Here is a 27,602-nt window from a genome sequence, read left to right as displayed (position 1 = left end):
GGGGGGGGTGTTTCCTCGTCCTTGGAGCTGAGCGCCTCTCGGGCCTTTCGAACGGGACTCTTTGTGTCCTTCAGCGTGGATTTCCCCCCACCGTCCACTTGCAATGTGTTCCTCTGGTTTGGGACAGCGTCTGAACCTGGCAACGGGCCTGCTCCGGTCCCCTCTGCCCCTACGACCGTCTTTCCCCCACGTGCCGGCTCTGCACCTGCCTCCGACGTCCAGAGACGCGTGCTTTCGACGCTCCGGTCCTCACGTTGACCTTCCAGCGCTTCTATATTAAGTTCTAAGGGCGGCCCCCTTCCCTCCTCATTGTCCTTTGGTTGAACAGCAGCCTGTTCTTGTTTCGTGGGTACCGGACGGTTCTCTCACCCTCCCAGAGCGCGTGCGCGTCAGAGCTGGGCCTGCTCAGTCCGCTTTTTCACCCTCTAGCGCCGCCTCTACCGTTCCTCTGCTGTTTTCCTCCTACGTCCTCTCCCTCCCTCCCTCCCTCCCTCCTCTCCCTCCCTCCCTCCTTCTCTCCCTCCCTCCCTCTCTCCCTCCCTCCCTCCTTCTCTCCCTCCCTCCCTCTCTCCCTCCCTCCCTCCTTCTCTCCCTCCCTCCCTCTCTCCCTCCCTCCCTCCTTCTCTCCCTCTCTCCCTCCCTCCCTCCTTCTCTCCCTCCCTCCCTCCTCTCCCTCCCTCTCTCCATCCCCTCCCTTTCCCTTCCTTCCTCCCTCCCTCCCTCCTCTCCCCTCTCCTTCCCTCCCTCCCTCTCTCCCTCCATCCTTTTCTCTCCCTCCCTCCCTCCTTCTCTCCCTCCTCCTTCTCTCCCTCCCTCCTTCCTCTCCCTCCCTCTCTCCATCCCTCCCTTCCCTTCCTTCCCTCCCTCCCTCCCTTCGCTCTCTCCCTCCCTCCCTCCTTCCGTCCTCTCCCCCTCTCTCCTTCCCTCCCTCCCTCTCTCCCTCCCTCCTTCCTCTCCCTCCCTCTCTCCATCCTCCCTTTCCCTTCCTTCCTCCCTCCCCTCCCTTCTCTCTCCCTCTCCTCCCTCCTTCCCTCCTCTCCCCCTCTCTCCTTCCCTCCCTCCCCTCTCTCCCTCCCTCCTTCCCTCTCTCTCCCTTCCTCCCTTCCTCTCTCCCTCCCTCCCTCCTTCTCTCCTTCCCTCTCCCTCCCCTTCCTCTTCCTCCCTCCCTCTTCCCTCCTCTCCCCCCTCTCTCCTCCCTCCCTCCCTCCTTCCCTCCCTCCCTCCTTCCTTCTTTCCCTCCCTCCCTCCCCTTCTTCTCTCCCTCCATCCCTCCTCTCCCTCACTCCCTCCTCTCCATCCCTCCCTCCCTCCCTCTCTCCCTCCTCTCCCTCCTCTCCCTCCCTCCTCTCCCTCCCTCTCTCCCTCCCTGCCCTCCTCTCCCTCCTCTCCCTCCTCTCCCTCCTCTCTCCCTCCTTCTCTCCATCCCTCCCCTCCCCCGTCCCTCCCTCCCTCTCTCTCTCCCTCCCTCCCTCTCTCCCTCCTCTCCCTCCCTCTCTCCCTCCTTCTCTCCATCCCTCCCTCCCCCCTCCCTCCCTCCCTCTTTCTCTCCCTCCCTCTCTCTCCCTCAGAGGCTTTTCTAAGCTGTCCAGCAATCTCCAAACCTCACCCTCGTTCATGTTACACCTTAAGCCTGAAACAGCCCCATTAGAAGTGCTGTGGCGTTTCAGGTCGGAGGGAGACGGGGAGGGAAGAGGTGTGTCAGTTCTCACGGGAGCACCCGTTGTCCCTGAGAAATGAGCCACAGCACAGGGAACATTTATTTATTTTTGCAGACGTGTGTGGACATTGATCTGGCAGGCCATCTGGTTCAGACTGTTCCGGAACCAAAAAAAAAAAAAAAAAAAAAAAAAGCCAGTTTGGTGTGTGGTCCCAGTGGGCCAGGGGGCCCGGAGCTGGGAGCGGGGGATCTATCTGCCAGGATAGCCTGTGCCCACACTTGCACTTACGAAGGTGATAGAGTCGCAGGGGTGAGGAGTTGGGTGGGGAGGCAGGACCGGCGGGCCCTCCACCTCCTGCAGCCCCGAGGGGTACATGGCAGAGAAACTGAGATTCTGAGCTGCAGCCCCTGGAGGGAGGGAGCCCACGCTGGCGGCCCCCTCTTCGCTTCCGCCCACTGGCCCCACCGCATTGACGGGAGGGGTCCACTTTGGAGCTCGGGCTTTGGGTCCTGCTCCAGCAGCCACGGGCCCGGGGTGGCCTCCTGCAGCCTTCTCCCTGCTCCGAGCAGGGGTGTCCGACCTGCATAGCCCCCTTAGGTCCTCCCGGTTCCAGAGGATCCCGAGGGCACTTCAGGGAGGCGGAGTCTGGGCCTCGGCGACTCTTGGGGGAGGGGGTGCTTAGGTATCAGAGTCAGGGCTACGTCAACGTCAGCCTGCCACAGGGTCCCTCAGCTGACCGGGCCTGAGAGGACCGCCCTGGGAGGGAGGCACAGACCCTCCCTTCTGAGACCCGGGTTGCCCCAGCATGCCAGGGAGGTCCCGGGAGATCGGGACACACCCGAGGACCTAGTCATTAACAGCTTCTTCCAACCGCCACAGTTCACCTGTGGCCTTTTCAGGTCTTTTCCCCACTGTCCCTGCTCTGGGGGTGGGGGGATGTCCATGCTCTGGGGGCTTCCCTACTGTCCGGGCTCTCAGGGTGGGGGTTGAGGGTAGGAGCCCTGGGGGCTTCCGCACTGTCCATGCTCTTGGGGGGGGGTTCTGAGATCTGGGGGGGGGGGTCCGAGCCCCAGGGGAGGGGTCCAGCCCTGGGGGAGAGGGGGTCCGAGCCCTGGGGAAGAAGGGTCCGAGCCCTGGGGAGTAGGGAACGGAGCCCTGGGGGGGGGGGGGGGGATCTGAGCCCTGGGGGGAGGGGTCCGATGGGGGGGGGGGTCCGAGCCATGGAGGGAAGGGGTCCCAGCCCTGGGGGAGAGGGTTCTGAGCCCTGGGAGTAGGGGAACCGAGCCCTGGGGGTGGGCTCCGAGCGGGGGGGGGGAGGAGGGAGGGGGTGTCAGAGCCCTGGGGGGGTGAGGGGTCTGAGCCCTGGGGGGAAGGGTCCGAGCGGGGGTGGGGGGGGGTGGGGAGGAGGGGGTGTCAGAGCCCTGGGGGGTGAGGGGTCCGAGCCCTCGCGGGGGGGGGGGGGGGTTGGGCAGAGCCGTGGTGCGGGGGGCGGGGACGAGGCCCGCGCGGCCCCCTCCCCTCCGAGTCGAGCTGACCCGCGTCCCCTGTCTGTCCCCGCCGCGCCGGCCCCGCGAACACAGCCTGCAAACGCAAGGAGCAGGAGCAGCAGAAGGAGCGCGCGCTGCAGCCCAAGAAGCAGCGGCTGGTGTTCACCGACCTGCAGCGGCGCACGCTCATCGCCATCTTCAAGGAGAACAAGCGGGCCGTCCAAGGAGATGCAGGTCACCATCTCGCAGCAGCTCGGCCTGGAGCTCAACACCGTCAGCAACTTCTTCATGAACGCGCGGCGCCGCTGCATGAACCGCTGGGCCGAGGAGCCGGGCGCCGCCCCCGCGGGCCCCGCCGGCGCCGCCGCCACCTTCTCCAAGGCCTGAGCCCCGGCGGAGGGAGGGGCGGGGGGGGCGCTGGAGGGGTGCCCCGCCCCGGGGGAGGGGGGGGGACGCCGTGCACAAGAAGGGCCCCTCCGCCCTGCGCCCCGCCCCCTCCAGGCCCAAGGGAGCCCGCCTGCGGCCCCCCCCCGCCCCCCGCCCCCCCCCCCCGTCCCAGCGCCCCGAGGGCCGCGGAGGAAAACCAGGGCTCGCGGCGGCGTCCCCCAAAGCGGGTCAAGAAGCACATACTAGAATAAACCGGGTATTGAACAGAAGGAATTCGAAGAATAAGGCCCCCCCTCCTTCCCCGGCCCCCGCCCCCCACGCGGGGAGGCCCGGCGGAGCCCCCCCCTCCCCAGCCGTCCTCCCACCGACCCCGCCCCCGGACCCCGCCCCTCCCCGGGTCGCCAAAAGCCCGTGGGGCTGGGTCCTCCCCGCCCCCCCCCACCCGCACCGAGACCCAGCCCCCTCCGCCGGCAGAACCGCCCCCCCCAGCCGAGAACCCCGCTGCTCGCCCCACACCCCCTCCCGGCGGCCGGGGTTCCTTGTGCCAAGAATCGCCTGCCTTAACGTCTGGGGAGGGGTCGCAGCAGCGGGGGCCGCCGGCGCCCATGGGCGGGCGCCCTCCCCCACCCCGTCCCAGCCCGGAGGGGCCGCCGAGCTCAAACATGCGGGTACATTCCAGACGCCTCCCCTCCCCGGCGCCCCACCCCCCGCCAGTTCACTTTACCTTTCGGCACCTTGATGACACGCAGGGAGAGACAGACCCCGGGAAACAGGAAAAAAAAAAAAAAACCGATTCCACGGAGGAGACACCCGCACGCACGGAATCCCCGCCGGGCGGCGCCGGGCCTGCAGGGGAGGCAGGGGGCGAGCCCGCGCTCGCGACTCTCTCTCCAAGGAGCTGAAGCCGATGCTGAGGAAGGTGGGGTCCTGCCTGCTCCTTTTTTTGCCAAAAAGAAAAAAAAAATGACAGACAAGGGGGAAGGAAGGGTCAGAAATGAAGATGAGCCCCCCCTCCCACCCCCAGCTCGTCCTCTCTTCCCTTCCTGGTGACCTCCAAGGTGACCTCCAAGGCTGGCCGGCAGCTGGATCCCAAGAACCCCACTCCCCCACGGTTCAAGACCTGGAGGCTAGAAGGAACCTCGCCCCCCAAACCCCGGCGCGTCCACTGCCTCCCAGGGAGGTAGTCACCCCCTCCCCCCTTGAGAATGCAAAAGACATTTCTAGTGAAATGCCCCCCCCCCCCCCCCCAGGTAAAGGCTACCTCACTCAAACGTTCTTGTCTGTGATTGGATAAATCACGCCTGATACCAAAGATTCCCCCAAGGACCTGTGCTGGACGCTGAAATGCCCCGCCTGGGACCAGGTGTGCCCTCAGGTGCGCCCCGCTCCCTAGCAATGAGAGAGAGAGAGAGAGAGAGAGAGAGACAGAGAGAGGGAGTGAGACAAGGAGAGAGAGGGAGATGGAGAGAAAGAGAGGGAGTGAGACAAGGAGAGAGAGGGAGAGAGAGAAGGAGAGAGAGAGGGAGATGGAGAGAGAGAGAGGCAGAGAGAGAGAGGGAGAGAGAGAGGGAGACAGGGAGAAGAGAAGAAGGAGGAGAGAGGATACTGAGGTCGATGAGTGCCTTTTTCTGGAGCCAAAGATGTGTGTGAAATGTTCTCTTGTCCTTATCGACTCACTATTCTCCCGGCTTTTGAAGCAACTGATCCGAGTGATGCTTCTAGAACCTTTGGGTGTTGGGGCAGAATCCTGAGTCCTTGTCCCCGCTCAGCAACCGTCCCCCCAAACGCGCACACGCTCACACGCTCACGCGCACACACACACACGCACACACACGCGCACACCGCTGTCCTTTTCCGTGGTGGCGCTGGGCACTGGAGTCTGGGTGGACGTGACCCCTTCCTTCTGTGCCCATTATCACCTGGGCCCCACTGGACAGACCTCCTGCTGCCAGGGGACAGGGCTTCTCCCACACTCTGTGCTGGGCAAGTCATTTGCTCAAGCAAGGATCAGAGGCCAGAGGTCTCTGTTTTGTCCCCTGTTGGAAAGTTAGGAACAGGCTTGGGACCATTCTGATTGTGGAACTTTCTCACTACGGTGACCTGTGGTCAGATCGGATCAAGTCCCACGAGCCCCGGGTCACAGAAGCAGCCCCAGATTCCAGGGTCCCTTTCAAACACACACACACACACACACACACACACACACACCAGCTCCACAGTAGCCCCCCCCCCTCCAGCGGGCCCTCACCCCACCCTCCCCCTGACGCCCAGCTTTTGTCACCAAAGACCATTCTCCACGCAGGGAATGACGTATCCAGCACAGCTCCTTCGAGCCTTTGACAATTTTCTCTGAAATACCTCAAAATATTTAATGTATAGTTTATGTGATAAAAAAAAAAAAATCCTTAGCTAGTTTTTGGAATACGTGACTTGAAGCTTTATACCGTTAAATTATAATTTTGCAGACGATGGTATGTCGTTTCTTTGAAGAGTTCCGTGGGAGACATATTGAATGTCAGGGCAGTGAGAGCCGGGCGGTCAGAGGCCAAGGGCAAGGCAGCGAGCGCGGGAGGCGGAGAGCGCGGACCGGCGTTTACAGATTTCTTACTCAAACGAGTCCTTTAGGAAAGGCAGGAAGAGAGAAGGTGCACCTTTCTTCTCTCTGGTGTGTTGTTTCTCGTTTTCCGGAGTCATGTCTTATAAGAGTATTTATTATTCTGTGTGTCCTGTGTTCAAATGTACTTTAAGAAAAAAAAAAAAAGGAAGAAAAATGAAAAAAAAAAAAAAGACAGTGGAATTTGATTTGATGCATGACCTACTGTGCTCGGGGTGGGGCGGGGGGTGGGGGGGCCGCTCAGGGCCCCAAGATTCCGTGTCGCATGGTTGTGTTTCTCGTGCCGAGTTCGGGTTCCGTCGGGGCTTCTTCGCGCTGCTCTGTGTTCGTTTTCCCCTTTCTAAGGATCTGTGTCCAGTGGCGGGAGGGGGACGAGGCCTCAGGGGGACGGGAAGGTGGAGGAGGCAGCGGACCCCCAGACCCCCGTCTCCACCTCCCGCTGCCCACATGCCACCTGCCCGTGCCAGCCGAGGGGGGGGGTGGTGGTCCTGGGCCTCCTGCTCCTGGTTCTCGGGTGCAGGAGGGTGTCGCTGCCCCCTCCCCCAGCCCGGCTGGTTTCACGCTAGCATGAATTCCCAAGTGTCTTGTTCACAGGAGAGAGACAATCAGCCAATTCGAGTCTTGTCGCCCAGGGGGAGCGGGGCCGGGGTGTACCCCAACTTCTGATATCCGAAGGGCCCTCTCGAGACACCCGCTGCCCCCAGGCAGGCCCCCAGCCGGACTCCTCCCACACCCTCAGCCTCCTCAGCCCCCTTCCCTCTGGCCTGAAATGGGGGGGGGGTGCACATCTGTGGAGCCCTCCCTCCCAGCCCACGTCGGGACCCTAGAGAACAGAGAGGCCCCCCAAAAATCGTGAAAGCGGGCTCTGGGGCTGTACCCCTGCCTGTGACTCCACTTGGGCTGAGCTCACACCGGGGCAGAGCCCGCCTCCCAAGACAGCCGGGGAAGGGGGCTTGGGGTAGTGAAGGGAGGTTCACCCCAAGGACCCAAGGCTCCAGATCAGAGGGCAGGGGTGCGGCACACACAGCCCAGGGCTCCCCCTACCCAGCCCAGCGCCGGCTGGAACGTGGGCCATTTCCCAGAGTAAACCACACCTGCCCCTCGGTCCCGGCTCCCCACTGTGGTCCTAGAAGACAACCCCCCCACCCAGAGGGCTGGTTTTGGGGGGGGGGCTTCTCTTCAGCCAGAGGTGAGGGAGGACCAAGAGGTCGCTTGGCCCTGAGTGTTTAATCAAGACTGGACACTGGGGCGGCTTTCGGGGGGGGGGCACCACCTACGTCATCCAATGTTCCCCCCCCTCCCCGATGCTAGATGCTAGAGGGAACAGAAGCCCTGTCCCTCCCACCCTCAGGTGACAGGCTTAAAAGTTAAAAAAAAAAAAAATCATCGTCATTGTTAACCACTGCTGTGCTGGATTTGTTGTTTTGTTTTTCTCCAATAAATTATTTTGTACTCACTCACCTGGACGTGTGTGTCGGCGGCAGGGAGGGGAGGCGTGGGGCGCGGGGAGGGGAGGAAGTCTGTCTTTGGGCCGCCCCCCCCCCCCCCCAGCCGCCCCGTGGGGACGCGCCCGGAAGCAGAGGGGAAGACACCTGCTTGGGGACGAGGCTGCCTGGGGCCGGACGCTCGCGGGTCCACGGAGCACCCCCAACCCCGAGGGCGTGGAAGCCCCCCCCCCCCCCGCGCGCGCGCGCGTCCCCCCACCCCCGCCCCGGGGCGGCGGCGGGGCTCCTCCTGCAAATCCCGCCTGGGCCACTAGAGGTCGGTGTTCGGAGTTTTAGCGGGAAAGCCGGTCGCGGGACCGCGGATGTGACAGGGGCAGGAAGGAACGAGCCTGGCGCAGCCCTGGGGAAGGTGGACCCTGGTTTATTAGCAACAGAAAGGGACGTGGAGGCTAGTCCCCCGGGGAAGGCCGCGCAGGCCCGCGGGCGGGTGCGACGCGGGGCGGGTCACTGCTCTTCGGGGGTCGGGGGGGACGGGGAGGGGCTGCCCCGCCGCCTCGGGCGCCACTGCGCCCTCCCCGGGCACGGGCAGTCACCCCACGGGGGACACCTTGCCCCCCTCGTCCGCGGGCTGCTGGGGGAGCGGGGGAACCCCGACGGCCCCGGCGCCCTCCCCCTCGACCACCGTGACTCCTCCCGCTCCCCCCGCAACGACTCCTGGGACGCCCCGGACCGCCAGCTCCCGCGGGGAGCCGGGGATCTGAGGACGGCGGGCTGCTCGTCCCCCGTCCCTCGAGGACACCTTGCCCCGGTGCTGGTGCCCCGTCTTCCCCAGGAACGACATCTTCCTGGAACACCGGGGGGACTCCTGGATGCTCGGGGACAGCTCTTCGTGGCACGGGATTATCTGGCCCATCAGCATGTCGCTGTCGACCCCCGGCGCCCTGCGCAGAATCGTGCCCTGCGTGATGAGCTCCGCGTAGCCCTCGCGGTGGGAGAAGGCGTAGCTGGAGCGCCGCCTGCGCGACTCCCGGCGGAGGTAGGGCGCAGGTTCCACCGCTGTGATGTCCTCGCTCGGGGCCTCCTCCACCTGCTGCCCGGCCGAGAGGAAAGCGACGGTCAGCAGGCTCCCACGCCGTGCCCACTGCCCTCAGGTCCCTGCTGCCGGTGGGGGCAGTCATTGCCCCTCCTTGGCCACCACCCATCGACCAGGCCTTCCCTCCCTGAGCAGAGCCGGTTAGAGTCCCCTCCCGGGCTGACTTTGCGCCAACCCATCAGATTCCTTCCCCGGCACCCCACTCTGGACCAGCCGCCACCAGGTGCCTCGGGTGCCCTCTGGTGGCAAAGCCAGGAGAGGTGAGCCGGGGACAGCCAGGTGTCCCGCCTGTGTGGCAGAAGACGGCAGGTTTATGGCCATGTTTGGTCGCTATTCCAGTCACTTCTGGGGCCCATCCCGGCTGCAGCCTGCCCTTCTGGGTTCTTAGGGTCATGTGAGCCCCTAAGTTCCCACGCACGCCTTTTTGCACGGTAGCAGAACGCACATAACACGAGATGTACCGATTTAACCGTCTCCAAGCACATAGCTCAGAGGCGTCAGGCACAGTCACACTGTCGTGCACCCACCCTCCATCCATCTCCAGAACTTTCCATCTCCCCAGACTGAGGCCCTGTCCCCATGAAGCATGGACTCCCCGCCCCTGGCTCCCACCATCCACTCTCTGTCCCTGTGGACGGGACTCCTCTGGGGACCCCCTGTGAGTGGGGTCACGCGGGACATGTGTCCGGCTCCTGTCACTGCACACGGTGTCCTCCGGGTCCATCCACATGGTGGCAGATGTCCTAACTTTCTCAGGCTGCACAAGATTCCAGCGTGTGGAGGGACACGTTGTGTTTATGCTTCATCCACACATGGACCCAGGGTTGTTTCTAAGTCCCTTCTCTTCCCTAAGCCATTTCCTGGTTTCTCTGTCATCTCGACCCCCAAGCCCCAGTCATCTGGGCAGGAGTCCGGTGAGGCTGGAGTGTGCCTCGTCGTGCTCCTGGCCAGCTCCACCCTAGGAAGGGGTGGTTTTCCCTGGGGAGCCTGGGGCCTGTCATTTGGTCCCCCTGAGGGCACTGGCCACGCACCTGGGTCTCCATTCCCACCACCCCAGCCCCGCATGTCCAGGAGTGTCTGCTCCGGGCACAGGCTCTGCCTGGTGGGGTCCCGGGAATGTGCGATGGGGACCCCAGCCCTCACCTTGGGGCGTGGCTTCTCGAGGGCTTGGTAAATGACACGCAGGGCCAGTGTAGGCAGGGTGTTTAGTGACACATTCAGCAGGATCACCAGCAGGATGGAGGGGTGGGACAGCACATTGCGGTCAGCATCTGGGGACAAGACAGGGTCACAGCCCGGCCCGGGGTGGAGCCTCCCCTGAGCCTGCTTGGTGGCCCCTCCTCCTGTCACCCACCTCTCCCTCCTCTCCCTCCACCCCCGGACACCTTTGTGCAGATTCCCAAAAGGCACCGATTCCCCCTGCACGGGACACCCCCCCCCCCCACACACACACACACACACAGCCGAGAAGACAGAGGCTCACAGAGGCACGAAGCGGACATTGTGGCATGGATGCACCCGTCCCCAGGGCCTGCCACCCCATCCCCTGCTGGGGGCTCACACAGGAACGGGAAGTTCTCAGGGGAGATTTGGAAGAGCCAGAAACTCTGGCAGCCCCAAGTGACGACCACATAGAAGCAGAAGCTGAGGAATATGGCCAGCACAGACAGGACCGTCCAGTACTTGATGATGAGTATGGCCTGAGCAGGGAGAGAAGATCAAGCCAGGGTGGTGGCAGGAGGCTCAGGGCAGGGCTCATGGAGGCGGGTGGGGGCTGAGTCCCCAGGGCCCATGAACAGCAGGCCCTTGGCAGGGTCACCTGAGCAGTGACATCTCAGTGGCTCACGTCCAAGGCCCCACTGGGGGGGGGGGGGGGGGAGACAGGCCGGTGGCCCCGCCTACCTCCATGGTGATGGACAGCAGGCTCGACAGGGCCACGACCACAGAGAAAGACTGATAGTCACTGACGCTGGTGGGCCCGGCCGAGTCGTGGCTGACCCACAGGGTCACGAAGAAGTTGACCAGGGAGGTGGCCGTGCCGTGGGCAAGGGCCTGGAGAAAGACCCAGTAGTTAAAGAGCTCGTCCTTCTGGCCTGCGATGTATAGCTGGGGCAGCTCCAGACTCCGCTCGGCACTCACGTCCTGGGGGTGGGGCACAGGGGGGAGGGGCAGGCTCTTGGGACCCGGTGGCGCGTGGGGGACGACCCCAGCCCCGCTCCCGGCCCCCAGGGGGAGGAACGTAGGGCAGAGACAGGGGCATCTACGGGAGAGGAGGAAGCGAGGCCTTGACTGGCTCACCTGCTCGAAGAGACCAATGTAGAGGACCGGGAGTGTGCTGAACAGCAGGTTGAAGAGTGCCAGGAACCAGCCTTCATACAGAGGCTGGCACGGGAGGGGGAGGGAGAACGTGGTCAGCCTTCAGGAGCCAAATGGCCAGAAACAGAAACGTGTCTTTACCCGAGGAGACCCACCCAAGCTGGCTGGACCCCCTGGGGAGGATGCCAGATGAGCTGGGAAGTCAAGGCACGATGGAGGTTGGCGCTAAGGCCAGGGATGGGTCACAGGAGGCTTGATAAAGGCCGGAAGAGAACAAGGCAGAGAGGAAAACATAGTCTGATTGTTTCGAAACTTCGCCTTTGAGTCCTTGTTTTAGCTGGATGGCTGCGATGCGGAACTACGGGGGGGAGAACGGCTAGAGAATGTGTTTTCTGGCCGTTCCCGGTCTCGGGGGATCACCGCGTGGAAGAGCCCTCAGGGACAAGTAGCCCCCCTAATGACAAATCCAATCCAGGTGACAGAATAAGGGCTTCAGTTCCAAAACCCGCTTCATGCGCGTGCTGGAACTGAACGCGTAAGTAACAACCAAACATTTTACAAGAATCAAGGTTTTCACTGGGGCAGAAAAGAATCACGAAGCGGGTCCGCGGAAAAGGCTAAGCTGAGCCCGGTCCCGTGGGACTGGACTCAAACATACTGCTGTGGACTCCGTTTCCAGTATTCACAAAGACAGAGGGATAGATACAGACAAGACATAGCGACGGATGCGCCTCTCTATGAGGTTAATATGTGTCCACTTCCCGGCTCTTGTCAACTGAGAGAGTAATCCTGTAGCACCCCGGGACCGATGAGCACACCAAGCACTTAGATCTTGGCGTCTAACTACCAAGAACCAGGGCTCCTCATGGAACCCGCTGATTGCAGGGTCGGGGCAGGGAAAGTACAAAATGAGCGGGGCAGTCCTGGTAGCACCAGAAAGAGGGGGTGTAGTCGGCAAAGACCAGGTGCACGTCAAAAGGACAAATCGGGGACGATGCCAGCGACAAAATATACAAGAAAGTAATATCCGCGAGTCTACACGGACAGGCGTCGGTACTGAAAACATACACAGAGAAGGAACAAATGTGGAAAAACTGAACGCCGCCCCCACGAAGATCCAGAGCAAAAGAGGAAGCCTGCGTTCAACACTGGACTGGAAGTCCTAGCCAGAGCAATTTCCTTAAGAAGAGGAAATAAATGTTACTCGAACAGAAAAGGGAGAAGTGAGGTGCCTGCGGGGCTCCGTCGGTTAAGCGTCCGACTTCGGCTCAGGTCACGATCCCACGGTTCGCGGGTTCGAGCCCCGCGTCGGGCTCTGTGCTGACAGCTCGGAGCCTGGAGCCTGCTTCGGATTCTGTGTCTCCCTCTCTCTCTGCCCCTCCCCTGCTCGCTCGCTCTCTCTGTCTCTCTCTCTCAAAAATAAATAAACATTGGGGCTATGCCTGGGTGGCTCAGTCGGTTAAGCGGCCGACTTCGGCTCAGGTCATGATCTCACAGTCTGTGAGTTCGAGCCCCGTGTCGGGCTCTGTGCTGACAGCTCAGAGCCTGGATCCTGCTTCAGATTCTGTGTCTCCCTCTCTCTCTGACCCTCCCTCGTTCATGCTCTGTCTCTCTCTGTCTCAAAAATAAATAAACATTAAAAAAATTTAAAAAAAAAATAAATAAAAAAAATAAAATAAATAAACATTAAAAAATTATAAAACAAAGGAAGGAAGGAAGAAAAAAAGAAAAAGGAAGGAAGGAAGAAAAGCAAGAAGTAAGACTCTCTCTTTGCAGAGGACACAATCCTATGTGCAGAAACGCCCCAAGGATCCACAAGGAAGCTGCTAGAACCAACCAACAGACCAGCAAAGTTTGTCTCCATACACCTGCTGGTGGGAGCAATCCCAAAAGCAAATTAAGAACATTCCAGCTTACAGAAACATCGAAGAAATACCTGTAAACAAAACAGTGGGGCAGCCAAGCAGTATCTACTGACCTACGGCGCCCCCGGTAAAGCTCCCTCTCACACGCTGGGGTTTGGGGGACAGGGAGCTCCTTCCCTCTGTCGGGCCGTCTATTTTGAGACAGCTTCCTGGCACGCAGGGAAAACTGCCCTTCCAAAGCTCCAGAGTCTTGCGGTCAGGGACCCAGCGCCCCCCCCCCCCCCCACCCCACCCCCCAACCCCTCAGTGGCTCAAATCCTCCTCTTCTCCCCTCGAAGGAAGGACTTTGGAGCACCTGCCCCCCCCCCCCAAAGCTCCAATGCGCCGAGCATCCCCGGAGACCTTGGGCACAGAGCGGGGGCAGGACCCCTCCTCCCTCGCCCGGCGCGCGTGGCCGCGCACCTGGGCGGTGAAGCCGCTGTAGAAGGCGAACCAGACCTGCGCCATCATGCTGGCCAGCGTCTTGTACACGAAGTAGCGAAGGAACTTGCACACCCGCACGTAGGACCAGCGGCCGTGCACCAGCAGCAAGCGCTTCAGGAAGCAGAACCGGGCCAGCGCGTAGTCGCTGTTCTGAGCCGCCTGCGTGCCCTCCGGGCCCGCCAGCCCCACGCCGATGTCCGCGGCTGCGGGGACGCGCGCGCGGCCGGTCAGCCCGGGCTCTCTCCCCCCACCCCCCACCCCGCCGCCGCCCCCCTGCCGCCCCGCCACGCACTCTTGATCATGTTGACGTCGTTGGCGCCGTCCCCGATGGCCAGGGTCACCGCGCGCTGGTATTTCTTGACCAGCGCCACGATCAGAGCCTTCTGCTTGGGCGTCACGCGGCAGCAGATGACCGCTTGGCAACGGGCGGCCAGCTCCACGAAGGCCCGCTCGCGCCGCACCTCGGGGCCGTCGCGGGCGCCGGAGTCCTTGACCCGCGGCCCCAGCCCCGTGCCCCTCAGCTGGATCCCGAGGGTCCGCCACATCAGGGACACCCTCTGGGCGCGCAGGAAGTCCGTCGTCCGCTCGCCGCCCTCCTGCCAGGCCTCCTCCACGTCCACGTCCACGTCCTCGTCCCGCACCAGCGCCCGCGGCTCCTTGCGCAGGGACAGCAGCAGCTGGTCCTGGCCGGCGGGGGCGGGGCGGGGGCGCGTCACCCTGCACCCCTCCGCTCCGGGGCAAGGCCCCGCGCGGGCCCAAGCCAGGCTGAACTTGACCGCGACCCGCCCCTCCCCTGCTCCGGCCCCTTCCGCCTCGCCCCGTCCAGCAGCTCCCGCGGCCGGTGCGCCTCCCAGCCCCCTGCCCTACACCAGGGGCGCTGCCGTGGCCCCGAGCGGACACTGACCAGGAACTCCCCGTTGATGACCATGGCCACCTTGGTCTGCTGTAGGAAGCGGCTCTGCAGGAGGCCCTGGCCGGCCAGCAGGCCGTCGTTGCTCCCCCAGTAGGCCTCCAGGATCCGACTGCGGCGAGGGGGGGGGGGGGGGGTCAGCAGCCGCAGGGCACGGCCTCCTGCCCCCCGGCCCCCCCCCACGCCCCTGCCTCGTTGTGCCGGGGTCCCCCCCCCCCCCGGAGCCCCACCGGGCAGCGGCTTCGGGCACTCCGCAGACCCCCCGGGGCCGCTCGTATGCCGTGGGTGCGGCCCCCTCCCCATCCCCAGCTCGCCCGCCCACCCGCACCCCGACTTCTTACGTGATCTCCTTCTCCTCCAGAATGAGCATGTTCTCCGACAGCAGCTGGCAGGCAAAACCGATGTTCACCGCCGTCTCTGCAAACCAGCCCAGCTCAGCGCCCCTTGGGGGCCACGCCCACCCTGCTGCGTGGGCCCGGGTCCCCCACAACCACATCAGCATGCCCCTCCCCCTGGCCACGGGGATTGGTTCAGAAGAGGGCCCGTGACTCAGGCCGGCCAATGGCAGCCAGCCCTGAGTTTTTTGGCTGCCGCTCTGAGCAAAGGGGGCTCCGCTTTGGTGCGTGGCCGGGGCTGGGCTCCTGGACGAAGGGAGGGTGGGGCACGGGGCCAAGAGGTCATTGGGCATAGCATGCCTAGACCCCATGGGCCCTTCTTGGAACCCACACAAATGACTTAATTTCTTTTAAAATCAGAAGAAAACATAATGATAATGACTGTGATCCAGCTCGGATATTTGTCTTGATCCCAACGCAGTTGCAAGACGTCATTGTAAGTATTTTGTGTGCATGTGCCTGGTGCCCACGTAAGTCCTAATGCGGCCCCGGGGGCCACAAAGAACCCAGAGGGCAGTGGAGGAGATTCGGGGCTCCAGGACCAAGGGACCGGCGGGCCCACGCCACTTTGCCCCCGAGTCACTGGGTAACCTCCAGCACCTGCTCCCAGCCCTCTGAGCCCGGCTCCGCCCACCTGTCACACAGGGGCATCCCGGCCACTCAGGAAGCCTCGGCACAGGGCCAACCCGCCCGATGGAGGTGTCGGGGCGGTGGGGGGGGGGGGGGGGGGGAACCCCAGCATTAATCGTGCCCGTTCCTCCCTTCCCGGCTTGACGCGGAGGGCAACGCCCAGCCCGGACAAATGGGACAGGAGGGCGGTGGCCTGTCCGGGCAGGTGAGGGGCGCTCTCCCACCCATCCACCCATCCCCCTTCTCTCAGCGCCCCGGGGACCCACCTTGCTTATCCCCTGTGAGTACCCACACTTTGATGTTCCCCTGCTTGAGACACTGGATGGTGTCGCAGACGCCGTCCTGGAGTCTGTCCTCGATGGCTGTGGCTCCCAGCAGCTGGGGGCGGGGCCGGGGGGGGTGGTTGGTCAGCGCCCTGGCAGAGGCGGGGCGCCCGGCCCGGCCCCTCCGCGCTCCGCCCACCTGCAGGCCCTTCTCCATCTCCTCGTACACCTGGTGCAGGGCGTGGGCCCGGTTCTGCAGCCGCAGGCTGGCTTCCCGGTGCCGCTGGCGCCACTCCTCGTACGTGTCCTCGTCCACCCTCTTGTAGGCCAGGCACAGGGTCCGCAGGGTCTCCTCGGCAAAGGACTGGGGGCCGGGTGGGGGGGCCCTGGCACCACCCCGTCGCCACTCTGCCTCCCTGACACTCTTCCGGCCCTGCTCCCTGCTTGGGGTCCCCGAACCTTGCCCCCCACCCCCAGGGGGGCTGCTCTGGCTCAGCCCCCCACCCCCACCCCGTACCCAGCTCTGTCCTGCCTCCACACCTCTGCACCTGCCCTTCCTCTTGTCGGGAACCCCCTCCCTTTGCTTCGGCTTTGCATGGCCATTTCTAACTGTTCCTCAAGACCCTCAGCACAGCCCGGCCAGACCCTTCCCCGGGACCCCGACAGCCCCTGACCCTTCCCCTGATCCCTGGGCTTTGGAATGTCCGTACCGCACACAACCTGGACAACTGCACGTGGCCAGCCTGGGTGCCTGCCACTTCTCTGCACACTCTCCTCCTCTGCCCGCCTCTCCCTGCCCCTCACCCCCTGCCTTACCCCAACAGCCTCTCCCCCCCAGCAAGGACTCACAGCCAAGGCCTCCTCCGTGGTCCACTCTGTCATGCCTTTGTTGCTCAAGCGCTCAAAGATGACCACGTCGGCGCCTTTGGTGTACAGGTAGATGGCGCCCTCGGGGTTTCGGACTGCAGAGGGAGAGGCCAGGCTGCCCACACACACTCTCTCCTGCCCGCCCACCCCCCCGCGCGGGGCGCGAGCACTCACCCAGCACCGACATGCGCTTCCGCATGCTGTTGAAGTCCATCATGGCCAGGACCTGATACACCCGTTCGTCCCCCAGCTCCATCACCGTGATGCTGTCCTGCGTGCGCGCCACGAACACGTAGCCAAAATTCCGGGCCGCCGTGACCAGCGCCTCCTCGTCCGGGGATGCCGCCTGGTACACCGGCTGGTCTGCTGGGGGAGGGAACCGCGGCTGGGGCGGGCGTGTCCCCCGAGAGCTTTCCTCCACCGGGACCGCCACCCATCTCCAGAGCGCAAAGGAGGAAACCGGACGTTCACAGGACGGTGGTCTCTCGGGCTGGTACAAGCTCTAAGCCCCGCAAAGGGAGGTAGGTGCGTGGACCCCGGTCCGAAGGGCCCCCCGCTTCCCACAGCAACAGATCTCGAGCCGCGGGCCTGGACACCCCTAGGCCCAGAAGAGGTGGGGCTTGGGACAGGGCCTAAGCACCCTCCAAGCCCAAGGAAGGGAGCCCGGGGGAGTGGGCTGGACCGTCTCGGGAGCCCCAGGGCCGGAGCACCGCCCCAGGCGGGGAAAAGGAGGTGGGCGCACTCACGGTCTTTCTCCTGGACCATCACAGTGTGACAGATGGCCAGCAGACGCCAGAACTCCCGCACCGCCTCGTCCGTGCGGCCCCGAACGGCTCGCAGGAGCTCCGCGTTCCGGTAAGGGAACTTCCCGTCGGCAAATTTGTTCCAGAGGTAGGGGTTCCCCTGAGGGGTTGGGAGGGGACAGGCTGGCTCTGGGTGGGCCCCTGCCCACCCCCACCCCTATCCCGTGCTGCAGGGCGGCCGGGGCTCACCTTACATGGGGCCGCCTCCTCGTCGTCGGGGCCTGGGGAAAGACCCAGCTTCAGGCCTCAGCCGCCGCGCCCACGGGGATCCCGCAGCGCCCACCCCCCCACTGGCAGGCTTCCCGGGGCCACTGGAGACGGCCAGACAAGTGGGCCTGGGCCTCTGGACCCGACACCCCAACAACCAAGGACCCCCCCCCCCCTCCCCGGCCACAGCTTTGCCTTCTGCACGAAGGAGAGAAAAGTGGCATGGCTTCCAGAGGTCCCAGCAGCACGGCCGGGGTGGAGCCCAGCCTCATGCAGGCGTTTTGTTTGATCTCTTCACGGTGTCTTTTCACAACTTGGACCTGCCTGCCTACGTTGAAAGATTGGGGTGATGTCACACACACACACACACACACACACACACACACACACACACACACCGGGTCCACAGCCCTTGTAGAAACATCAGAAGACCTGGCCTGGGGCCGATGCTGCTTGCCACAGGCCCTGCTGCTCCCTATCGCCCCTGAGACCCCGGCTGAGGGTGGGGTGGGCTTTACCAGAGGGCACGGGCCCATTTCCGTCTTCCCGTTAATACCCCGATGGGTGCTCTGTCACGTCCTGGCCAAAACCACGTCCCCCACTTTATGATGGCCAAGAGGACCCTGCCCCACCACTTTTTGCGTGGTCTGCGAGCCAAGAATGGTTTCCACATTTCTGGGGCGCCTGGGTGGCTCAGTTGGTCGAGCACCTGCCCTCAGTTCAGGTCATGATCCAGTGGTTTGTGAGTTCAAATCCCACATCGGGCCCTGTGCTGCCAGCGCGAGGCCCACTTCAGATCTTCTGTCCCCCTCGTCCCGCCCCTCCTCTGCTTTCGCTCTCCTAAAAATAAATACATATTTTTTAAAAAGAGAGAGAGAGGGGCGCCTGAGTGGCTCATTCGGTTGAGTGTCCGACTTCGGCTCAGGTCACGATCTCACGGTTCATGAGTTCGAGCCCCGCGTCGGGCTCTGTGTTGACAGCTCGGAGCCTGGAGCCTGCTTCCGATTCTGTGTCTCCCTCTCTCTCTCATCCTCCCCTGCTCACACTCTGTCTCTGTCTCTCTCAAAATTAAGTAAACATTTAAAAAAAGAGAGAGAGAGAGAATGTTTCTCACATTTCTAAATGTCTGGGAAAACATTGAAAGACGATCACCTCGTGCCACGTGAAAATGTTAATGAAATTCCAAATTCAGGACTGGCCCGGTCGGGTAAGCATCCGACTCTCCATTTTGGCTCAGGTTGTGATCTCACAGGTCGTGAGTTCCGGCCCCGTGTTGGGCTCTGTGCTGACAGTGGTGAGCCTGCTTGGGATTCTCTCTCTCTCTCTCTCTCTCTCTCTCTCTCTCTCTCCCTCTCTGCAGCCCCACCCCACTTGTTCTCCCTCCCCTGCCTCGCAAAAATACATAAACTTAAAAAAATAAAATAAAGAAACTGCACATTCAGCGTCCCCAAGGAGAGGTCTGTCTGTGAAAACCGAAAGAATCCTATTCCGTGACACGTGTAGACGCTGACACCCCACGGCCCGCGTCCACACGCAGGCTGCCGTCGCGGGGCAACGGCCGACCCGAGTCTCGACCGGGGCCGGGTGAGCCGAGAGGCCCACAGTATCGCTCTGTGGGCAACGTGGGACGATGCCGCGCGGCCACAGTTCCGTGGCCCGGAAGCACAGGGCGTGGGGCCGGCGTCCCCGGGACCCGCGGGGTGGGACCCACCGTAGACGATGCCGGCGATGCAGCACTTCTTGAAGGTCATGACGTTCTGCGTGAGCGTGCCCGTCTTGTCCGAGAACACGTACCCCACCTGGCCCAGCTGGTCGTTGAGGCTGGTGCTGTGGGCCTTGGCGGGCACGTCCTGTGGCGCGTAGTACATGTGTACGTCCCAGTTGATGAACATGCTGTTGCCCAGGTAGATGAACTCGACCCTGCGACACACTCCGGGTCACAGCTCCGCCCCCGCTCCTGAGGGGAGGGCAGGAAGGGGCGGGGGGAGCCGGGCAGGAAGGGGCGGGGCGGGGGGGCGGGGGGAGCCGGCCAGGGCCTCACATGATGAACATGGCCATGGGCACCATGACGCTGAGCAGGATGAAGAAGCCCCAGAAGGTGAGGAAGGTCTCGGCGGCCACGCTCTGCACGTGCCTCGGGGACACGTAGTGGTGCTTGGCCTTGAACTCCTTCACCTTGGACCAGAAGCCCAAGCTCAAGGCCACGGAGATCAGCACCAGGGACAGAAAGATCTGGAAGGCAAGTGGTGGGCATGCGGGTGACCCCGGGTGACACAGGGGCGCCCCGGGGACTCACCGACAGGGGCACTCAGTGGGGACGGGTGGGCGGGCCGGGTCCCCGGGGCAGGGGCGCTGCGGGGGTGGGTCCCCAGGGCAGGGGCGCTGGGGGGGAGGGGGTGCGTACCCGGGGAGGGGAACTTGCAGGCTCTTTGTCGGCCTCGTGAGCTGCTGTTGTTTCAATTATTATTACAATAACTTCAGAAAAGAGAACTAATCGGGCAAAACCCGCAAGCCGCCTAAGTTGAGCGCAGGCCATCTTACTATCTCCTGCGGGCCTGGAAGGCGTCAGAGTTGGGGCCACGAGGACGTCACTACTTGGCCCTCATCCTAACAAGAGATCCTCCGGCCCACAGACCCGTCTGAGGATCAGGACGCACGCGCTTTTGCACAGGAGGGAAACGGAGGCCCGGAAGAGGACGGCGGGGGCCTTGGGCGCCTCACCAGGGCCACCAGCCTGTTCAGCAGACGGTCTATCCTGCTTCTCTTCGGATGGATCTTGCCACAGTTCCTCATGATCTTGGTGTCGAAACCTGTGGGGTTTGCGTCTGCTTGTCGCCCGCCCGTCCTCCTGGCCTGCACCCCCCCCCCCCCACCCCGGGCCGCCCCGGGCCGCACCGGCGTAGATGACCAGCCCGTAGCAGGTGTCCGTGTTCCGGACCTTGCAGCCGCGCAGGAGCACGTTGCCGATGTCCAGGGGGTGCTTCCTGCCGTTCCACTCCAGGCACCCCACAAAGTGGTGCAACCTGCTGTTGGGTTCCTCACACACCACCTTGCCTGGGGGCCACGTGGGGGGGAGGTCAGGTAACCACAGGCTCGTTGGGGGGGGGGGGGCTCAGCCTGCCCTTTCTGAGTTGGGGCGGGGGGGACGCCGGTGTCCCCCTCCGGCCCCAGCCACCCACACGGGGCCCGCCCTGCCCCACTCCGGCCCCGCTCACCCCTGCACCACCCCCAGGCAGCCTCCTCCTGCTCCAGAGCCGGCCCCTTCCAGCCGCAGGGGTCTTGGGTGCGCGGCCCCGGCCCCCCGGACTCAACCTCCTCAGAGAAGCCCTCCCTCCCTGAGCCCCCTTCCCCATGGTTACAACCCTGGGACGACATCATCAACCTGAGCTCTGTGGGGGTAGGTGCCAGCCTGGTCTTGGTGACGCTGAGGCCCTGGGGCCCAGCCTCGCGCCTGGCCCCCAGCAGGTGCTCAATAAATGTGTAAGGAGGGAAAGAAGGAAGGGACACCGACATCCAACTCCCCGAAGCCACAGGGGACAAATGCAGGCACTGTCGTTTTCCAGAAGGTGGTGGGAGAGGTCCTTCCCACCACCAGTCCCGCTTGTGTTCGAGGAAATCAAGGCAGGATGAAAGGCTGGACCAGCGCAGGGTTAAAATGGCCATGGGGTGTGGACCGGGACCCTGGCAGGGAGCAAGCCCACACCTCCTGCCACCTCTCTGACCCCAGTCCCCTCCTCTGAGAAATGGGGCCATGCCTTCCAGCACCGCTCCGTCAGGTCAGGGCCTAGAGGGAGCGGTGGGGACACGTGCAGCCACCCTCCCCACGAGCGAGGCTTTTCCCCAGATATCAGACATGCAGCCGGTGCGTGGATGTCAGGAGCGAAGGGGCTGTGGCTCAGGACAGAGATTCGGCTCCCGAACCAATCAGAGCAGCCTGCCTTTGCAACAAGACAGGAAAAAATAAAGTATCCCCTTGCTGGGCCACCGTGCAGGCGAATCGCGAGCCCATGTACGCAGGCCGCCTTTTCAATTAAACCACCAAAACTGACTCGAAGCGGTCGTGTTTCATAAGTAAAATGTAAAGCCTGGTAAGACGCTGCCCTGCGTATCGTAACAATAGAGAGAATGTCCCCAAAGTCACGTTGATTGAGGGGCCGTGAAACATGAATCCCGACCCCCAACGCCCCCTAGACACCCCATTGCCACGCCCCCAAACCCAGCGAGGTGGGGAAGTTTTGCACCCGCTGCCCAGAGGGGCAGGCCCACACGGGGCAGGGGTGTCTGCTGTTTCCTGCTTGCTGCCTCTCACCTTGGAAGGATGCCATCTTCCTTATACTGGCCAGCTCGTGGTGGGTGACCGGCGGGGCCTGCCTGAACTTCAGGTTGGTCTCCCTGGTGAAGAGACGGGGAGCAGGTGAAGGGATGGATGGACGGTACCAGGGCAAGGCACCCACAGCCCTTCCCAGAGTCCCTCAGACACTCTCGCTAAGCACGGATGGTGTGCCGGCTGCCGACCAGAACGCCGAGGCCCAGAGAGGGAGAGGGCCTCGCCCAAGGACGCACAGCGTTTTTGCCACAGGGCTGAGGCCACGCCCTAGGCCTTCTCACGCTCAGGCTGCCTGCTGAGCACACGAGGGCCTCCAGAAATGTCGGCACAAACGTAGGTCCCTTGCTCTGGCCTAACCTTTTGGCCCAGCTGGCTCGCAGGCACCCCGCCACCGTTCCCGGGGCGAATGACCTAACTCTTCGGCCGCTGGGGAAGTTCTTGCATCCAGAGCCCCAGACCCCTAGGGATGGCCCACGGCTCACCCATCGATGTCTGCAGTTTCCACGTAGCACAAACTGCTGGGCTCGGTGCTGGCCAGCAGGAGTAAGTCGGCCTGGGGTTGGGAGGGGTGGGGGGCAACAGCATTGCTCAGGGGGGACACAGGAGGAAGGCGAGCAGGAGGTAGCCCGCCCCCCACGGTCGGCCGCCAGCTCACCGGGACGATGTTGTCTTTGTGCAGGCAGACCACGTCTCCCACATACAGGTCCTCCCACTTTCTCCACAGGAAGCTGCAGGGCCGGGGGTGGCAGTGAGGGGGGTCCCTCCCAGGCCCAGCCTTGGCCACCCCAGCCGGGAGAGCGGGGCTTCCAGTCTGCAGGTCCTGGCCGCCCGCCCCCGGTCCTCCTGGAGGTCCGGCCTTCCTGGCCCCCCAGCCCCGGGTCCCAGGCCCTTTCAGATCTTCCCCGCCCCCGTCTTCAGCTGAACCCCCATCACAGGGCCCGTCCCGGCCTTGGTAGACAGCAGGCGCTTAATCAGTGCCGGCTGGGCCGCTGTCAGGCTCAGCCAGGATGTCCAGGAACACAGAAGGTTCCGGGCCCTCTGCGAGGCACTCTTCCCTGGCCTGTTCCCGATCCCGGCAAGCCGTGCTTGGGGCCTCTTGCCCCGGGATGGACCCCACACATACACGGGGCCACGAGGCCTCACCTCTTCCCCACCAGGATCTGGCAAGGCCTGTTGTTGATGATTCTGTCGCTTCTGTGTCGCCCCTGGGCTGACAGGGGAGCGGGTCAGAGGGACGGCCCTGCCCCCAGCCAGGCCCCCACGCCACCCCAGGGGGAAGGGCTGCTGGCCAGGAAGGCAGATTCTGCCTGCCCACACCACGCCCCTGGCGGTCTCTCATGCGAACTACCACACAGCCCAGCACCCCCCACACCCTGGGCTCTGAGGACACAGCCGGCCCCCTCCACTCGCCAGGCACCCCGGCCACTTACGATGTCGTCCACCAGATCTCGGGTGGCCCGGATGACGAGGAGGCAGATGAGCGGGACAAAAAGAGTGAACCAGGGCAGCGTGGAGATCTCGGGGAGGCCCTGACGTGGAGGGCGGGTCATGCCGGCCGCCCCCCCAGGCACCACCCTGCCCGCCTCCCGCTGCCCTCCCACCCGGCACACCCAGCCTTACAGCCTGGCATCCCGTGTCCACCTGCTGACCACCCCAGCCCAGGGCCAGGCCCCTCTCCCCCCAGACCTTGGGACAACCACCCTCCTGTCCCTCTGGCCCCGGTCCCCATCACTGGTCCCTACCACATGGTTTGATGTCACCCCTGCCTGCCCGAGGCACCTGAAAACACGCGTCAGGGCCACTGCTGGGCCCCCAGTGCCCAGCACACAGTAGGTGCTCAATAAACGTTTACTGGATCTTTACTCGGAACAGAATGAGACGCTGGGTCAGGGTTCCCTGGAAACTGCCCACCCACCGAGAGAGGAAGGTGTCCAGGCTGGATGCCGGCCCCCCTCGTGCCCCACCCAGACGGCCCAGGCAGTGGGAAGGGCCCCCACAGGTCCTGAGAACGCGCTTTGACCCCTGATTCCTCCTTGCCCTCTGGGTTTAGCTCAAAGGGCTGGGGCCAAAGGCGGTATGTCTGAAGCTGTCCATCCTGATGGGGGCGGGGGGGGGGGGGCGGGCGTGCCCTCCTTGACCTGAAGGAGCCACGCATGCACCTCCTATAATTCCTCATGCATCAAGGACTCCTCTGTGCCAGGCCGTGGGCTATGCAGTGGGGACCCAGCAATGAGCATGGGGGGACAGACCTTGACCCACAAACCACACAGACAAATGCACAGTGAAACTGCCCTGGGTCTACAGAGCCGTGGGGCAAAGGGTAGTCAGGGAGGGCTCCCTGGAGGAGGCAATGTGGGCAGGCGGCTGACCCCTCCACACCTGGAGAATGATGGTAAAAAGGAAGTAGAGGTTGGACACACGGTGGAACTGCTCATACAGGTTCAGGGGCAAGAAGGAGAAGACGTTGTACTTGGCCGTGTGGATGACATTGCTCTGGAACGACAGCCAGCGCGGGATTGCTGCCCGGCCGGGAGGCCCCACGCCCGCCTGCCCCGCCTTCTGGCCGCTACCAGCATTGATTGAGCATCTACTGAATGCAAGGTCTTGAGCCAGACTTTACTGAGTGTCCAAGGGAGGCAAAGCCTTAAGCCAGCATTGACTGAGCCTGTCCTGGGCGCAAAGACTCGGGGAGCAGAGCCGTGAGCTCAGCGTTTCCCAAAGCGTGGCGCACGCAAGAGGTTTTAGGTGGGGCCCCGTGAACATATTACACTTTAGAGGTTTCATATTAATATAACTTAACCCAAACTGGGGTGGGATAAGGGGGGAGGGGCGCCAGCACCCAGCTGGGGGTGTTACAGTCCTGGGGACTGAAGTTCAGGGAGGGTGCTGCGGGGGAGGGGGGGCAGAGACCCGGGCGCCCACCTTATGCTTCCTCCTCTGCCAGCACAGGAAAGACTTCTCCTTGAACTGGCTGTTGTAGTCCCTGCTGTTGGCTTCCAGCTCCCAGGTGAACGCTGAAGCCAGAGAGAGCGGGGCATCACGCAGGGCAGCAAACACAGGCTAACGACACCCCAGAGGAGGGCCGAGGGGCCCCGGGGGGACCGAGCCCTGGGGACACTCAGCTCACGGACAGGGAGCTGGTAAACAAACAGGACGGCCCGCGGCCCCCCGCGCACAGTAAACTCAGGGGGAGCGCCCCTCGTCCCGCCGCCCTGCGCCAGTCCCTAGGCCAAGAAGAGAACAGGCTCTGGGAGACCCCTTCACACCCACTCCTTCCTCAGAGCGCTAAACTGGGGCCCAGCACCGGGCTCCAAGGTGTCCAAGGCTGCAGGCCCCGAATCCTGAGTCTAGCGTTCGGTCATCGGCTTTGGGACCGTCAGCCGGCGAGCACCCACACTGGGCCTCCTCGGTCCCCCCCTCAGCCACTGCACTTCGTGATGGCCCTCGGCCCCCTCGCCAGGACCCAGGACACGCACCGGAGTTCTTCTCCTCCTCGAGGTCCTCTCGGTAGGCGAGGCTGCCCATGCTGGTGGGGCTGCGGGGAGAGGGCCCCAGGTCGCACCAGCAGCCCGGACGGTGCCCGCTTCTCCGCCCCGTCCCAGGGCTCTGACGTTCCAGCCGCCGGACGTGTCCTTCTCTGGCCGTCCTCAGGCCTGGCGGGGCCCAGGCTGCCCCCCAAACCTGCGACAGCCTCACACCCAGCAGCTCCCAAGCTAGCAACCCAAGGTCGCCTCGTCTTCCCCCGTTAGGGCCCATCGCTGGGGTGAGGGGTTCTACCTCGGGCCGCTGCTCCCCGCCAGCCCCCATCAGCTCTCCTGGGAGGCCCACACCCACGTCCTCCGGGGTCTTCCTGCCGCCCCTCCTGCCCCAATCCCCTCCCGGCACACCCAGCCCACTGAGGTGCTCCACCAGTGTTTGCTGAGTGAATAAATGGGGCCCCAGGGCTCTCTGTTAGGTCTCACGGACACGAGGGCCAAGCTACCCACAGAGGTCTGAGCATGGTCTCGGGGCAGCTAACCCTGACGGAGGAGATGCAGGCGACCCCAGACCTCCCACGGAGCCTGGAACCTTCCCGCCATCTAGTTCATGCTTGGCCCTTGCCCTTAGACGCCAGGAAGCGGAGTCTGCCCAGGGGACCCACAGCAGCCACCAGCACTCTGCAGCCCCCCGCCTCCGGGCACTGGGCTGGCTGTCCCCCTGGAGGGGCTTTCCCCGCATGCGCGGTCAGTGCGTCCTCACCGTTCTGGTCTCAGCTCGTACTTCTCAGACCGTCCATGCTTCTTCAGGCGCCTCCTCTGGGCTCCCCCTCTACCTGGGGCGTCCCCCATCCCAGTCCTGCTCCCCCTCCCTCCTCTGCGTCTCTCCCTGTCTGGGCCGCCTGCTGAACTCAGAACCTCTCAGGGCAAAGACGGCTGGCATCTGAGCCAACCGTGTCCCCAGGCCCCAAGTGGGAGGACCTGGCTCAGAACCAGTTCTGCTGCTCCCGGGAGCCTGAGCCGGGCCAGTGCCCATTCACCGGATGGGGAAAAGCGAGGCTCAGGGCGAGCGAGGTTTAGCCAGTGGGACCCAGAGCCCGGGAGACCCAGCGGAGGGCAGACGGGGTCGGAGGAAAGCTGAGGTGGACAGAATCCACCCCACGTTTAGGGGGGGGGGGGGAGGGGGACAGGAAGACGCCCCCCACCAGGGCTGGCTTCCCCTTCCTTCCCACCCTCAGCTCACCAGAAGCCTCGAGCATCCCGCAGCGGCGGCGGCCCAGACGCCGGGGCCTCCACAGGACCCCGGGCGCTCCGGCACCCCCACTGGGCTCCGCTCCGCGAGAACCTCCAGGGACGCCCCGCCGCGGCCGCCGCGACCTCACGCCCTCAGGCCGGGCGCAGTCCAGAGAGGGTGCGAGGGCACCCGAGGACGCACAGCAGCGGGAGCGCCGCCGCTCACCCGCGCGGGCCGGGGCGGGTGGTCCTCGGGCGGCCAGGGCGGCGGACGTGCCGGAGCTGTTAGCCGGGTGCCAGCGGCCCGAAACGGGCGGCGCGGGCGCGGGACGGGGCTGGGGCGGCGCGGGGGCGGGGCCTTGTCACGCTGGGCGGTCCTTAGGGGCGGGGCTTTTGCCGTGCTGGGCGGGCCCGAGGGGCGGGACCGGGTGGGCTTAGGGGCGGGGCTTTGTCGTGCTGGGCGGGCCCGAGGCGGGCTGGGGGGCGGGGTCCTGAGAAACAGGGCGGGCCCGCGGGATCGGGGTCAGGGCTAGTGGGGTCTTGCAGAGAGCTCCCAGGCAGGAGGTGAGGCGGGGTTTCACCGGGCGAACCTAGACAGAAGTCAAGGTGGGGCGAGGCGGGCGGAGACTTACGGAGAGGACCGGGGTGGTGGGGACCCGGCAGAGATGGAGCCTTGGCGGGGGGGCGGGGGCGGGGCCTCTGGAGTGGTGGCAGGCGGCGGTGCGGGGGTGGGGAGCGGCAGGCCCAGATCCAGGGTTGGGTCTTTGCAAGGAGCTGAGGATGTCAAGATAAGGGCAGGCTGGGACTGGGGAGGATCAGTGGGCGGGACCTTGCACCGCAAGGCGGGATAGGGGGCCTCGATTCGGGCCTGGGTACTAATCGGCCCGTAATTTAGGGGCGGAACCTTGTAAAGCAGACCCTCCGTAGAGTGGATTGGCCCTGGCCGAGGTTGGACGGGACCAGAGTGGGGCTAGGGACACAGGAAGGACGCACAGGTAATCACAGGTCTGAGCTTCGTCCTGGGTTTTCACTCCTTCATCCGGCACCCATTAATGAGCACCTTCTAAGCTCAGGTGCAGTGTTAGGTGCTCGGCTGGGGGAGGTAAAGGAGATCGTTAGAGGAAGCCCACGAAGCTCTGGCCC

General features: G+C 64.0%; 2 protein-coding genes across 14 annotated transcripts in view; one reads left to right on the top strand and one right to left on the bottom strand.

The window, feature by feature from the left end:
* ONECUT3 (one cut homeobox 3) overlaps positions 1-3,532 on the top strand; it is a 19,950-nt gene extending 16,418 nt beyond the window's left edge. The window contains 2 exon segments of the mRNA XM_058728516.1: positions 3,239-3,360; positions 3,362-3,532. Of these exon segments, the coding sequence (XP_058584499.1) occupies positions 3,239-3,360; positions 3,362-3,532 (293 nt within the window).
* A 4,464-nt stretch (positions 3,533-7,996) lies between these two features.
* Positions 7,997-27,602, bottom strand: part of ATP8B3 (ATPase phospholipid transporting 8B3) — a 129,386-nt gene continuing 109,780 nt past the window's right edge. Inside the window, exons 1-28 of one of the 13 annotated variants that reach the window (XM_058728483.1) lie at positions 26,470-26,779; positions 25,227-25,285; positions 24,673-24,764; positions 24,130-24,243; positions 23,181-23,279; positions 22,894-22,955; positions 22,406-22,478; positions 22,233-22,303; positions 21,733-21,815; positions 20,319-20,477; positions 20,085-20,233; positions 19,465-19,655; positions 19,135-19,343; positions 17,406-17,437; positions 17,160-17,316; positions 16,588-16,779; positions 16,396-16,508; positions 15,776-15,910; positions 15,550-15,661; positions 14,600-14,675; positions 14,253-14,370; positions 13,641-14,031; positions 13,328-13,551; positions 10,983-11,066; positions 10,587-10,826; positions 10,246-10,384; positions 9,828-9,955; positions 7,997-8,681 (exon numbers count right to left, since the gene is read on the bottom strand). In XM_058728483.1, coding sequence (XP_058584466.1) covers positions 8,181-8,681; positions 9,828-9,955; positions 10,246-10,384; positions 10,587-10,826; positions 10,983-11,066; positions 13,328-13,551; positions 13,641-14,031; positions 14,253-14,370; positions 14,600-14,675; positions 15,550-15,661; positions 15,776-15,910; positions 16,396-16,508; positions 16,588-16,779; positions 17,160-17,316; positions 17,406-17,437; positions 19,135-19,343; positions 19,465-19,655; positions 20,085-20,233; positions 20,319-20,477; positions 21,733-21,815; positions 22,233-22,303; positions 22,406-22,478; positions 22,894-22,955; positions 23,181-23,279; positions 24,130-24,243; positions 24,673-24,764; positions 25,227-25,275 — 3,993 coding nt within the window. In that variant the 5' untranslated portion in view covers positions 25,276-25,285; positions 26,470-26,779 and the 3' untranslated portion in view covers positions 7,997-8,180. Of the gene's footprint in view, positions 8,682-9,827; positions 9,956-10,245; positions 10,385-10,586; positions 10,827-10,982; positions 11,067-13,327; positions 13,552-13,640; positions 14,032-14,252; positions 14,371-14,599; positions 14,676-15,549; positions 15,662-15,745; positions 15,911-16,395; positions 16,509-16,587; positions 16,780-17,159; positions 17,317-17,405; positions 17,438-19,134; positions 19,344-19,464; positions 19,656-20,084; positions 20,234-20,318; positions 20,478-21,732; positions 21,816-22,232; positions 22,304-22,405; positions 22,479-22,893; positions 22,956-23,180; positions 23,280-24,129; positions 24,244-24,672; positions 24,765-25,226; positions 25,286-26,469; positions 26,780-27,602 lie in introns of those variants that run through there. The other 12 variants (XM_058728479.1, XM_058728484.1, XM_058728482.1 and 9 more) reach the window with 12 other exon arrangements.

The sequence above is a fragment of the Neofelis nebulosa genome, chromosome 4 (assembly GCF_028018385.1).
Source record: "Neofelis nebulosa isolate mNeoNeb1 chromosome 4, mNeoNeb1.pri, whole genome shotgun sequence".
Lineage (NCBI taxonomy): Eukaryota > Metazoa > Chordata > Mammalia > Carnivora > Felidae > Neofelis > Neofelis nebulosa.
The sequence above is the reverse complement of the archived record's forward strand: the minus strand, read 5'-3'. Positions and strand labels throughout refer to the sequence as shown.